This window comes from Hevea brasiliensis, chromosome 8 (assembly GCF_030052815.1).
Source record: "Hevea brasiliensis isolate MT/VB/25A 57/8 chromosome 8, ASM3005281v1, whole genome shotgun sequence".
NCBI classification, from domain to species: Eukaryota; Viridiplantae; Streptophyta; class Magnoliopsida; order Malpighiales; family Euphorbiaceae; genus Hevea; species Hevea brasiliensis.
Window position 1 is genome coordinate 6909948 of NC_079500.1, and position 12401 is coordinate 6922348.

General features: G+C 31.8%; 1 protein-coding gene across 1 annotated transcript; it reads right to left on the bottom strand.

Moving 5' to 3' along the window:
- Positions 1 to 2684: 2684 nt before the first annotated feature.
- On the bottom strand, positions 2685 to 10017 carry LOC110635663 (shaggy-related protein kinase kappa). Its single transcript, XM_021785099.2, has 13 exons — positions 9744 to 10017; positions 8732 to 8973; positions 8367 to 8459; positions 8201 to 8260; positions 7860 to 8132; positions 7098 to 7172; positions 5381 to 5437; positions 5161 to 5301; positions 4975 to 5025; positions 4366 to 4461; positions 3463 to 3546; positions 3277 to 3379; positions 2685 to 3068 (listed from the first exon to the last, which is right to left on the bottom strand). Exons 2-13 carry the CDS (start codon positions 8876 to 8878, stop codon positions 2980 to 2982), a joined length of 1269 nt encoding a protein of 422 aa, XP_021640791.1. The 5' UTR covers positions 8879 to 8973; positions 9744 to 10017; the 3' UTR covers positions 2685 to 2979.
- Between the last annotated feature and the right edge of the window lie 2384 nt (positions 10018 to 12401).

The following is a 12401-nucleotide window of genomic DNA, read 5'->3' on the forward strand; positions in this document are numbered from 1 at the left end:
AGGAAAATTCTGGCATAGGCTCAATCTATTATAAACTCAAGACACGTTTACGTAGGACCTATATATTTAATAAGTATATCCCATTGTACATCTTATATCTTGGATCCATGATAGATTCGGTGTAGACAATAAAAATCCATATCCCATGTATAGCTTTCCAAAAAACTTTCAAGTAAGTTAGCGAGATTTTTCTTATATTATGAACTTAAGGTATATGGTAGATCCACATACGTGAATTTTGGATTTTCAACTCTTAAAATTTTTATTTGGTACAACTGTAGTACATATAACGATTTAATTATAATCATTGATTATGGTGAGACTCACCACAGTCAATGGTTACAAGAAAATCATTATACATACATTGATTTCATTGAATAATTTTTCACATAAAACTAGCCGGTAAGTAGTTAATTAACTAATATTTGATTAAAAATTATGATGTTTAACCTTTAATTATGTTTAATTATTTGTTGGTTGATACCTCTGCTCCAATGAATACTTCTGATAGGCCTGATTAGGTCTCTTTTAATTTTTTTTTACATGCACTTTTTAATTAAATTTAAAGTTTTATTAATAAAATATATTTATTATTAGATAATACAACTGAATTTAAGAAATATTAAATCTCAGTTTTCATTTTTTTACAAATTTATTTTTATAATCTATTATTTTCTATATATTATAAAATTCGAATTAATTGTTATATATTTATATGTTAATGGTGATTTTAAAAGAAATTTTAACTCCAACTCATTTTTCTATAAACTTCTATTATATAATTTATAAAGTTATTATAGTTTAATTACACAATTTAGTCAAATACAACATAAACCTTAATTATATTATTTTAAAAATGATAAAATAATAAATTCATTTTACCTTTATTTTTTAAATTCAAATTAAAATTTTTCATCAAATTAATCACTAATTTAAAAAAAATAATTAAAAATTTCATGAGTATTAAAAAAAAATAAGATTTTTATATTTTTATTCAGTAAAATTATTATTCTTAAAATTAGTTTTGCATCTTGTATCTTCAAAGTTGAGCAACGATTAATATAAATTATTAAGAGTTTTCAAACTCAGTTCAGTTTAAAAATTAATAAAAATAAAAAATTTAAAGTTTAAAATTCAATCGAGTTTGAATCTAATAATAATATTATCAATTTAATATAAATTATTATATTCAATATAAATGTTCATAAATAATATTTTATATTATATTTTATTAAAAAAAATAAATATAATATAATTATCTATATAAACTATATTCAAAGTAACCTGCAATGGATTGACGAATACCCAAATGGTATGTCAAATTTTTTCTAATTTTGATGATATGCGAATTTTAAAGATAAACCAAACCATTTAATGAACTTCACAATTTGACCAGTTTGGTCAGTCTAGATTTCAAAGCCATGGATGCTATGACTTCCTTCTCCAAGTTGAGCCTCTTCTCATCATATCTTATGACAGCCTGAGAAATGAAAAATATATTTTTGTAAATTGGGATTTTTTTTTAATAACAGAACAACTAGAAATGTTAAAGAAATTGCCTGAACCAAGAAAAGAAGTAAAGACTTCTCAGTAATCCAATTCTGTTTCTTGCTTGAAGCCAAATATGAATGCATGATTGACCCTAGATCATTTCCAGGGGTACATATTTGCAGCATACAAGCTCATGTGCAGGACTATTAAATCCAAACATTTTGCAACAAAGAGAAGCAAAATTATCATAAAACACTAGAAATTAAGATCTCCAGAACCTCTTCAACCCTATACATTACCATTTATATTCGGTATGGTCTCATTATAAGAAGAGATGCCACTAGAGAATCAAGGGAATTCTCTCATAAAATAATAGGGAATTTACAATTTGATCCCTGAATTTTACTCTATGTTACACTTTAGTCCCTTAATGTTCCTGAGTTTACACTATATTACACTTTAGTCCCTGAATTTTAAGAAATTAATTTTTTAATCCCTTTAATTTTCATATATATAATACAATTTAATCCTCATAATTTTAATATTTACAACAATTTTATCCATTAATAAAATAACTAAATTATTCTATATATTAAAAATACTGAACCTACAATGTGATACAATGTAAAATCAAAGACTAAATAATTAATTTCTTAAAATCTAAAAACTAAATTATAATATAAGGCAAAATTTAAAATCAAATTGTAAATTTCCCATAAAACAATACTTTCATCTTTATCTCACAAAAATATTCCTTCAAACTCTTTGTAAACTTTTCTTGTGTTGTGTGCAGCTACACCTTGTATATTATAGATTTTTTTTAGAACTTATTAATTCGTTCATTATAACAAAGATAATTATGATAGTTCATTATAACAAAGATAACTATGATAGTAATGATGATGATAGTGATAATGATAGAATGCGATGGTAAATTATTTTAGATTGTTGCTTTTATGAGAAGTAATATTCTTACTTTTCTTGGTTTCAAAAAGTCAAATATCAATGTGCAAAAAACGATGCTTTTTCATTTTTACTTTAAAAAAAAAAAGTTGCTTTTTAGCAAACAAGCCAAACACTACAATATGTTCATCATGCTACATCCAGTTATGGAAAAAAGGATTAAAAACTGTTGAGAAGAATCAATTTCAACATAAATTATAAAAAAAAAAAAAAAAAAACTTCAGCACAGGTTAAACATATAAATGTTCTCAAATATTTCACCTTACTAAAATCCCTCATAACAGATGGCTTTTTATGAATATACATCATAAGCTATGGACAGCCACAAAACAACTTTACCAGGCACAGAAGCAAACTGGAAAAACAAAACCTCAGGTTTCCAGAATGTCCTAAAAGAACTAATCTTTGCAGCATTCTCTCACAGGAAAGAAGTTGAAGACAACAAAAGCAGAGAATTTTTACAGTATGATGATATAAGACAATCGCATAGAAGACACTGCACATGCAAAGATTTTGTAACAGTTGCTAGGTGTGCAAAGCCATGAATAAGTTCTGCTTACGAGCGTGCTCCGGAATAAGCCGGTTGACAATGTCTGGTGGTATGCCTGAAAGTTCTGCCGAATACAAGAGCAAGTGATATTTCAGTTCAAGTGCATATATAGGTGATGCATCAACAAAGCAAAGAGTACTATATTCTGGCAGAAGTTCTATATAGCTTTCCTGGAGTTGAAAGAAATTAGAGAATCCGATACTTCTTTTCATTGTGCCTGTCTCCCAATTAAATGCACCAATACGTAATGGAGATGTTAACCAGCAACTTACCTTGAGGTTTAAAATTAAATAGTGGCGGGAGAGGTCGGCCATTGGGAAGGCGAGTCTCTGGATTTCTCAGTTCATCAAAGAAAGGGTGCACACAAGCTTCCAACTGTGGTGCCAGAAAAGCAAATAAATTGACTAATAAATGAACATTACCTCAGGAAAATAAGAACTAAATAAACAGAAACTTACAGCAGTGCATCTCAAATTGGGAGAGTACTGGAAAAACCTACAGACAAGGTCCACTGCTTCTGGGGGTAAACGCTTTTGGAAGACCTAGCAGATGAGAATGACGTCAGAGTGAATCTCAATAGCTTAAAGAAATAGGGATTACTAAAGGCATGAAGAAAATGGAGGGAAAATACAGTGCAGATAAAAGAAACAAGAGCAAGAAATACAAGTAAAATAAATGTTTGTAGCTGCTTATTTTGAAAAACCGCATTTGGAAAATTCACATGTAGCATAAAAGATTGCCTAATAATTAGTTTAATATTCAATGTTTTATTGTGATTATTTCCTGGATTTAGGTAAGGCTAGAAGCCAGTCAATTGAGATGGAAGTACTTTACCATGAAACTTCACAGTAAATCCCCAACACGTAACCCTTCAAATTCCAGTGTTTTTCCAGGTCCTATAGTGGCTAACCTGGTTGGATTGAACTCTTAGATCATGTACATTCTATGTGCAGCTAGAATAGACATTTCCAGAAGCTTATTTTGAATACCATATCTAGGAAAATCACATGCAGCATAGCATGTTGCTTCTTATTAGTCAAGTATTCAATTTTCATTGTGAATTCCTGAACAGGTCACTTAATATGGAAGTCCTTTCCTATAAAACTTCAGTGAGTCCCCAAGAGCACACCGTGCTCCTAATTCCAGTCCTTCTGCAAGCCCCATAGCAGCTAAGCCTAGTAGGTTTCTACCCAAGGAGTCTTTCTAAAGAGGCTTGGGAGCCATTACTGCACTTCTTTTGAAAGATTTTAGGCCATAAACATGTGCCTTCCGAGTTTAAATCATAAGAATGCATTTATTTCACCAGTGTTCATTTCAAACGAAACAGCTCATACATAAGCAAAGGATTAAAGAACATATACCTTGTGCCACGGGTGAGGCTTTATTTGTGGAAACTTAAATTCGGTATAGTTTGGATTCATGCATTTTATCTCCTCCCTTGTTGGAGTTCCCAAAACCTGAAAAACAACAAATATATATATATGCTATTAAGCATAGCCCTAATGGCTGTTGAAACAAACTCTGGTTTCAAGTTCAGTTCAGGCTAATCAGACATATCAATGGTAAAACATGAGAAAAGTAAGCATTTTGATGTGAATTGCTTTCTTAACAATTTAAGTTTCAGCTCCATGCTCTATTGAAATAGAAGTGTGCACTGTTTGTGTTGGACAAAAATTCCAAAGGAAATAATATAAGCTACAATTAAAAAATGCATGGTACAACATTTAGCCATAGACTATCAAAAATTCAAAATACATATTCATCGAAAGAAGAAATTAAACAACAGCACTTGATTTCATTTCCAGAATGGCTGAATTCAACCCAGAAATAAAGTTCAATAAATGCCTTGTGTATACCAAAGCTTGATAATTTCAGACCTTGGGTCAAAAATTAACTCTGAGATCACATATTAGGAAAGGGTAAAATCAAGAAATTTCCAAAAGCACATCAGAATCAAAAGATAATATCACCTTAATGATCTCAACAAGTTGGTCAACTCCACTTTCACCAGGAAACAAAGGCTGCACACAATCATTTGGTATAAGGGAAATGGTTAATATTAAGAAGTAGCAAGGAAATGATGCTTGTCAAACCAAAAAAAAGGTGGCAGAGAGAGAAGTAGCAAAGAAATGGTAATATGAAGAATGTCAAACCACCTGCCCAAGTAGCAACTCAGCCATCACACAACCTGTAGACCATATATCAATGGCAGTAGTGTATTCAGTAGCACCAAATATCAGTTCTGGGGCACGATAGTATCTTGAGCAGATGTAAGAAACATTGGGTTCTCCTTTCACCTTCAAAATGGCAAAGAGAACATATTCAAGCAAAAAATAACAAATGATCATTACTGATCACTGTTGCACGAAAGCTTACCAGCACTTTGGCACTCCCAAAATCACAAAGTTTCAGTTGATGTGTGCTTGGATTCACCTGAAAGTGAAGAATTAATTTTTGATAACAATAGGAAAAAAGGATGGAACAACAACAGCAGTAGTCAGAGTACTCCTCCACAATAGAAGCAAAAGAAAAATAAATACAAGTGAAAAAATTGGATTTAAATACAGATAAATCCTCTTCTATTTAAGCCACACTGATGCGCAAAGAATGCTACTGAAAACAAACTACGCCAAATGAGTAAAAACTGCAAATCCCAGTGCAACATCATTTCAGGACAATTTTCCAAGGTCCCAAGTAACGAGTTTTCTTATTTTGCCAGTATAACATGGATTGCAATGTAACTCCTCAAATACTCATTCCTACAATGCACCTATCTCCCCACCCGCCACTGATATAGAGCATCTAATGTTTGTATAAGCATCTCAGGTTAAAAGATGATGGGTGACAAGCCAGATATAAAACCAATGACATATAACTGACTCAAGGTTGAGCCCAGCAATAGCAGAAAAGAAAGCATTACCATGAAGCTTCTGATTTGTATAAGCTGGAAGCACAAGAAGAGGGTAAGATGAATGTGAAATAACTGAGTTACTCTCTGAACTACCTACATCAACAATAAATTTGAAGGTTCTTTTGTGTTTAACAAATAGGAATGTGTCAAGAAGGGATTTTGAGACTTTAAGGAAGTCAAGCCTCCAACTTATGCTCTTCAAGGGAGTTGACCTATACTTAGGAACCCAACTATGAAATTCATAAATGAAGTAGTTAATAAATAAAATAGTTAATGGTAGGGTTACCATTATCCTTTTTGTAGTGACGAATCTTATATATGTTCCTAAGAAAAGGAATTTGTCCATTTTTCGGGGTCTCAAAGGGGTGTGGAAACACATAAGAACTCTTGAATGGAAATGGAAAAGAGATGTCACTCATCTCATTTTTTGTAAATTCTTCTCTTCCTTATCATTCCCGCATAGATACAATCAATCTAAATGGACGAATTCATTAGTCTGAATCAATGCATAGAAATATATTGGTTGCCCTATAGCAATAGTACTAAATATATTTTTATTAAAAGAAAAAAAAGAACATATTTCTGTAAATGAAGTTTCCCATCGTTCCACCATCATTAAACTAAACATTGTCCGCAAGGTTGTCCAGAAGTAATTCAAACCACGTGAAGAATTCTGGAAAATAGTGTTGTTCTCATTGAAATGCATAAATTCACCCTCAAATTTCAAATCATCAAAAAAATAATAATAATAACCTTAAATACGTATGAAGGTGTAGGAATTTGATGACTTCTTAGTAAAACAAGAAAAATATTAAAGAATGCCCTGTTTGTAAATTGATATACACTGAGTATGACCATCAATTCTCAAAATAACATGAGTTTCAACTCTTTCTTTATTCTCAACTATGATTTTTTATCTCAATTTTTTACATTCTCTTCTTTTATTATATATAAAATTAGGATGCAGAAACCCAATCTTTAACCATAAAATACTTAATATAAATAGAAAATGCAGTTAATTGCAAGAAATAAAAAGTAAATATTTTTAATTATCACAACAAAATATTAAACCAAAAATCAAAACACTGTTTTCATGGGATATTTGATTAAATACAGACATGTAAATTAAATGCTAGATTTCATTTAAAATGACTAAGGTTCCTCAACTTGAAAAAGTCTTACCAGTAAGTTCTGAGGCTTGATGTCACGGTGACAAATACCAATGCAATTGTGTATATAGGCGAGTGCCCTACAGATCTGCATCCAAAACAACAAACACAAGAAAATTAATAATAATAATAATAATTATTATTATTATTATTATCTCATCGTCATCGTCATTATTATTATTATAAGAATTGATGGTGAGTTGCGCTATCCGCCAACACTGATATTTAAGCCATCATTGGTCAGCTTTGACAATCCAGAGTCCCAGACTGCATTTTCTTGTGTTGTTTGTGAAACAAATTTAGATTTTTTAGAAATAGACCTATGAACTTTTGTCACATGGTTCTCTTGATATTGAAGAATGCCCATATTCACCAAAAAAAAAACAATCCTAGGCATAACATGATAGAGTCATTTAAATGATAAGAGTCATTTAAACAATGGTGAAAAAAAAAATGAAGTCCCCATGTTGGAAACCATTTTAAAAAATTAAGAAATAAGAGTGACAAATCCACAAAAAAAAAGGGGGACCTAAGCTGTCAACAGACGTTATAGTTCATTAATTCCTAAAGCACTCAATAAAAAGAAGTCTAAAATGGCACCAATTTTTTAATGGCTTCCACACAAAAGTCCCAGTTAGAAGAACAGAAACTAGAAAATCCTTGGTTCTAAGGAATTATATTGCCAATTATGTGAGCACGGTTGCCAGTATCCATATTCTCACTCAAGAAGCAACATCCATTCAATTAGGAAGAAAGCTTATAAATTGATACCAACCTGATAGGTATAGAGTTTAACATATATTAAAGGCATTCTTTGGTTGATTCTGCTGTAATTCCTTGCAATGCGATTGACAGTTTCTGGAACATATTCAAGTACCAGATTTAGGTAGAGCTCTTCCTTGTCTGTTGTTGAAAAGAAACAATGCTCAAGGGAAACAATATTTGGATGATCCAACATCTGCATAATCTGTAACTCTCTATTCTTATAGCGCTTGTCTTGAAGAACTTTCTTGATAGCAACAATTTCTCCAGTTTCCCGACATTTAGCCTGCAAAATAGTGTAACTTAATGGAGAGAAAAGAGTTGATAACTAATTTAATGCACATCTCTACTTACTTGGAAGACAACACCGAAAGAACCTGTTCCAACTACATGCTCTGCTATATAACTTTTTGTCTGTCAACTCAAACAACACAGATTGCAGAAAGCGTAAATATTCAATCAGTATGATACCTCCAGCACAATATTTTTATATTCCAGATTATACAAATAAGTTTCCAACCTGTCTAGATTGACCGTTTCGACCACCAATAGTGGTTCTTATGACATGTCCCGCTTCTGCACCCACACCATCAATTATATCTGGTTCACTATCCTGCAACCAAGAGAACGTGAGGACCATTGCAACTAAGCATAAATTTGCATAGTTTTGTCCACTCATAAAAACTAGAGCAAACATTTCTAATTTTAGCGAAGCGCCCTTCTCAAGATCAAATAGCCATGGAACCGATTTGCCAAGGAGGTTCTCGCTAGAGGAGATACTCAAAGGAACAGCTGCCGCTCACTGCATTATTTACAACAGCTGAAAGGAAACTTCAAAACATCAAAGTATAAATGAAAAACAACTTTTAAAATCTGCCAACTTACTCTGTCTTCATCATGGTCTGTCTTGTCCCTCAATCTCATCTCATGCATCTCTCTCCCCAGCCAGTCAATGGAACTTGATGAACTCTTGAAGCCATTAACAGACCTAGAACTTCCAACTCCCCCATTTCCCAGGCTGGCAGACGCCATAATAGTAAACGTTAGAAGTATTACAGTTGCTAGTATTTATCAACCTTGTGATAGTTTGCAGTTTTGCCTTCCATCCAATCCAAACACCTATCTTCCTAATAGAATTACAAAATTCCAAGTCAGAAACAGAAAACGATAATTAAAGAAGATGGATAGGAATGCATGAGATTCACATAGCATTGTTCATCAATAAAAAAATATAGGAAGTAAAAATATAATCATAGAACTTCATTATTCAGGTAGATTTCAGATCATAAAATTCCTAAACAACGTTACTCTGCAGTTAACAAATTACCTTCGACAAAAAAAAAAAAGAAAAGGTTAACAAATTACCCAAAAAAAAATCAGCAATGGGTCATCGTTTAAAATCAATTATCAACGATTGCCTTAATAAATAACTTTTTTTTGAGAAAAATTAATAAAGAATTAAGTTCCATGTTTCTAAGTTACAATCTAGTCAGAACTATATGTAACACTGTTTATGAAAGCAGAAAATGAATGCTTCCCACTAATATTCTCTGCTTCCAGCCATGATCTAGCAATAGCAAACAATAAGCATAAATCTCTAGTAAAAAAGCAAAAAGAACAAAAAAAAAAAAAGAAAAAGAAAAATCGAGCACTGAAATTGACTTGAACAGTTGAACAAGACTGATCAGATCTAAGACTAAAATAATTAAAATTTCTTAGTAAAAAATAAAACCCAAATTCAAATTAAAAACACCAAAAAAACCATGAATAATTAAAAAACAAAATATAAAAAAAAAATTCAGTAATAAAAAAAAAAAAAAAAAAAACTCTGATTACAATACCACAGATTCAAAACAGATCGAGAAGCAATTTATCTTCATCATGAAATCACACTGACCTGGAAACGCTTCAAGGAAAAGCGGAAGCACATTTCTAGCATTTGAAGCTTCCGATTTCGAAACGACTTGAAGCGAAACTGTTGCTATCGATCAGATTACAAGAAGAAGGAGAAGGAGAAGCAGTGGGAGAGTGTTATTGTTTTCTGACGATTGAAATTTAGGAATTTGTTTTATAATTATTTTTGATGATTTTATGGTTTTTCGGTTTCGAGTGAGCGCCGACAGTAACCTGACAATGTTCAATCACCTCCTGTCTTTGACAGTGAATGAATATTGGGTCAATGGCTCATTTCCCCATTTTTTTTAAAAAAAAATTAATTAAATCTTTCAAATCTTCATTTTAACCAATTAGATACTATTTTTAATTTAATTATATACGCATCACGTCACCGTTAATTAACAGTCATATTATTTTTAAAATTTTTATTTATTAAATAATTAAAAAATATTAAATAAAATTTATAATAAAATTTTAAAAATTAAATAAAAATAATATAACAAAATATTTTATCAAATTAATTTATAAATATAGTACTTATGGAAATAAAAATTAAATTTTTTTAAATTTATAAATTTAAAATTATTAAAAATAAATAACTAAATTTATTTTTAAAGTTAATAAATTAAATTAAACGATTCATAAACTAAAATAAATTCCAGATGCAATCAAATGCAAACCATAAGTTTGCAAATTACTCTTTTGATGATTTCCTATTCCTATTAATCCTAATTACTTAATTTTGATTTTCAATTTAATTTTAAAAATTTGCTTATATCTTTTGCATTGATGCATTTATTATAATATCAGCACTATATGAAAATGAGTTTTATATCCATTTCAAATTACTCAATTTCCATGTTCAATTTAATTTTAAAAATTTGTTTATATTTTTTGTATTATTGCATCTAATATAATTTGAAACATGAAAATAAATTTTATAACTATTAGATCAAATATTTATATTAAGCTCAATTTTTATTTTTAATGTAGTTTTAAAAATTTATTTTATTTTTATCAGTGTATCTAATATAATCTCTGTCACGACCCAACCTATGGGCCGGACCGGCACTAGGACCTGGGCCAGCTTAAAGCCCCCGAGGCCCGTAGTAAGCCTAACTATTCATTAATTCAACTCTAAGGCCCATTTGGGCCCAATTTCAAGAAATCAACCGGATAGAGTCCGGCCATAAAGTGGACCTTTCAACGGGGAGTTTTTGACTCACCCGACCTGTAAACAAAATATATCATCAATTGGGAAGCTCAGCTCACCCTCCACATACTCAAACCAACATAAAGATAAATGGGAGCTCAGCTCCCTCATCCAGTCCATCAAACATGCATATAATAATGTTACAGGTCCACATAACAATTTATATTACAGACCCGAATCATTTAAATATTTCTAACACATGCGGAAATTCTATGAGTAAATAAAATTACACAAATATTGATGAACAATCTGCGAAGGAGAAAAGCAGGTTAACTACAATAAAATCCTCCTGTAACCTGAAAAAATGTTGAACAGGAGTGAGCGTTCGACTCAGAGAGTAAAATATCAATTTTAACCATAATCTCTATAACTATCTAAAACTAATGCACCCTGTAGAGTGAAATGCAACACCAGCAATAATTTCACATCATAACATCAAAAAGGTAATTTGGAGCACTCACGCACCTGGTAATATCAATCATAATATATATAGGAGCTGATCCCCTATACAGCTCTCTTAATTCCAACTGTGCCAGCGAAGAACTCGGCTCGGACTTCCACTTAATAACCAAATCGGGGTCCAAGCGAAAAACTCAAGCCGTGTCTACCCCGAAGAACCGGGTCCCAGCGAAGATCTCAAGCCGTGTCTACCCGTCTTATCCATAGTCCATACCACATCACACGCATGCCAACGCACGCACACTGCTCCAAATTACCACAACAACATACATAACACTTTCACAGTTATGAATGCAACATAAATCGTGCCTAAAGTTTATCTACATAGATATATGCATAAAAGTGATGCATGGGCATGCTTGAGCATATAATAATAGTGAAATTACAATTAAAATTAATATTTTACTCACAGACTTGACAACGGTCGCTGTGGCGGCTGGGCGGAGGAAGAAGGCTGTCCCGGCTCACCTGACAATTACATTACAATTATTTAATAAAAATGGCTCGATACAAATCAAGAAAAGACCAAATACGTCCTAAGTCGTGCTGAAAATCCGGCAGAGTCTCCCCTATACCTAGAACTTACCCAACCTGCAAAAGGGATCAAAACACACTTTTATATTCGCAACTCATATATCCACAATTCAATCACATCACACAGCCCCTCCTGGACCCATCAAATCAGTCATCCATCACAATATGTAAAATTTCAATTTAGTCCTTATAATTGATCATTTTTGCAAAAACTACCCAAACAAGCTCTAAAAATTCTGAAACTTTGCCCCGCGGTCCTTAGCAATATTACTAGGCTATTGCAAAAAGAATCACAATTTTCTGAGCTACCACGAATATTTTATGGATTTTTAATCATATTTAAGTACTAGAAAATTACGAAAAAACAAGGTTCGGGTTTACCTTTGCCGATTCCGACTTCAGGGACGCGCTCGGGAGGTCTGACAATGGGGGGGGGGGGGTAGCCAAAATCTC

Excerpts from the sequence above, each read along its gene's own strand:
- LOC110635663 (XM_021785099.2), bottom strand. The coding sequence starts at position 8,878 with ATGGCGTCTGCCAGCCTGGGAAATGGGGGAGTTGGAAGTTCTAGGTCT. Across the intron at positions 7,173-7,859 it reads TTAAACTCTATACCTATCAG|ATCTGTAGGGCACTCGCCTA; the intron begins GTTGGTATCAAT and ends TTTTGGATGCAG. Across the intron at positions 5,026-5,160 it reads CTGAGTTGCTACTTGGGCAG|CCTTTGTTTCCTGGTGAAAG; the intron begins GTGGTTTGACAT and ends GATTGTGTGCAG.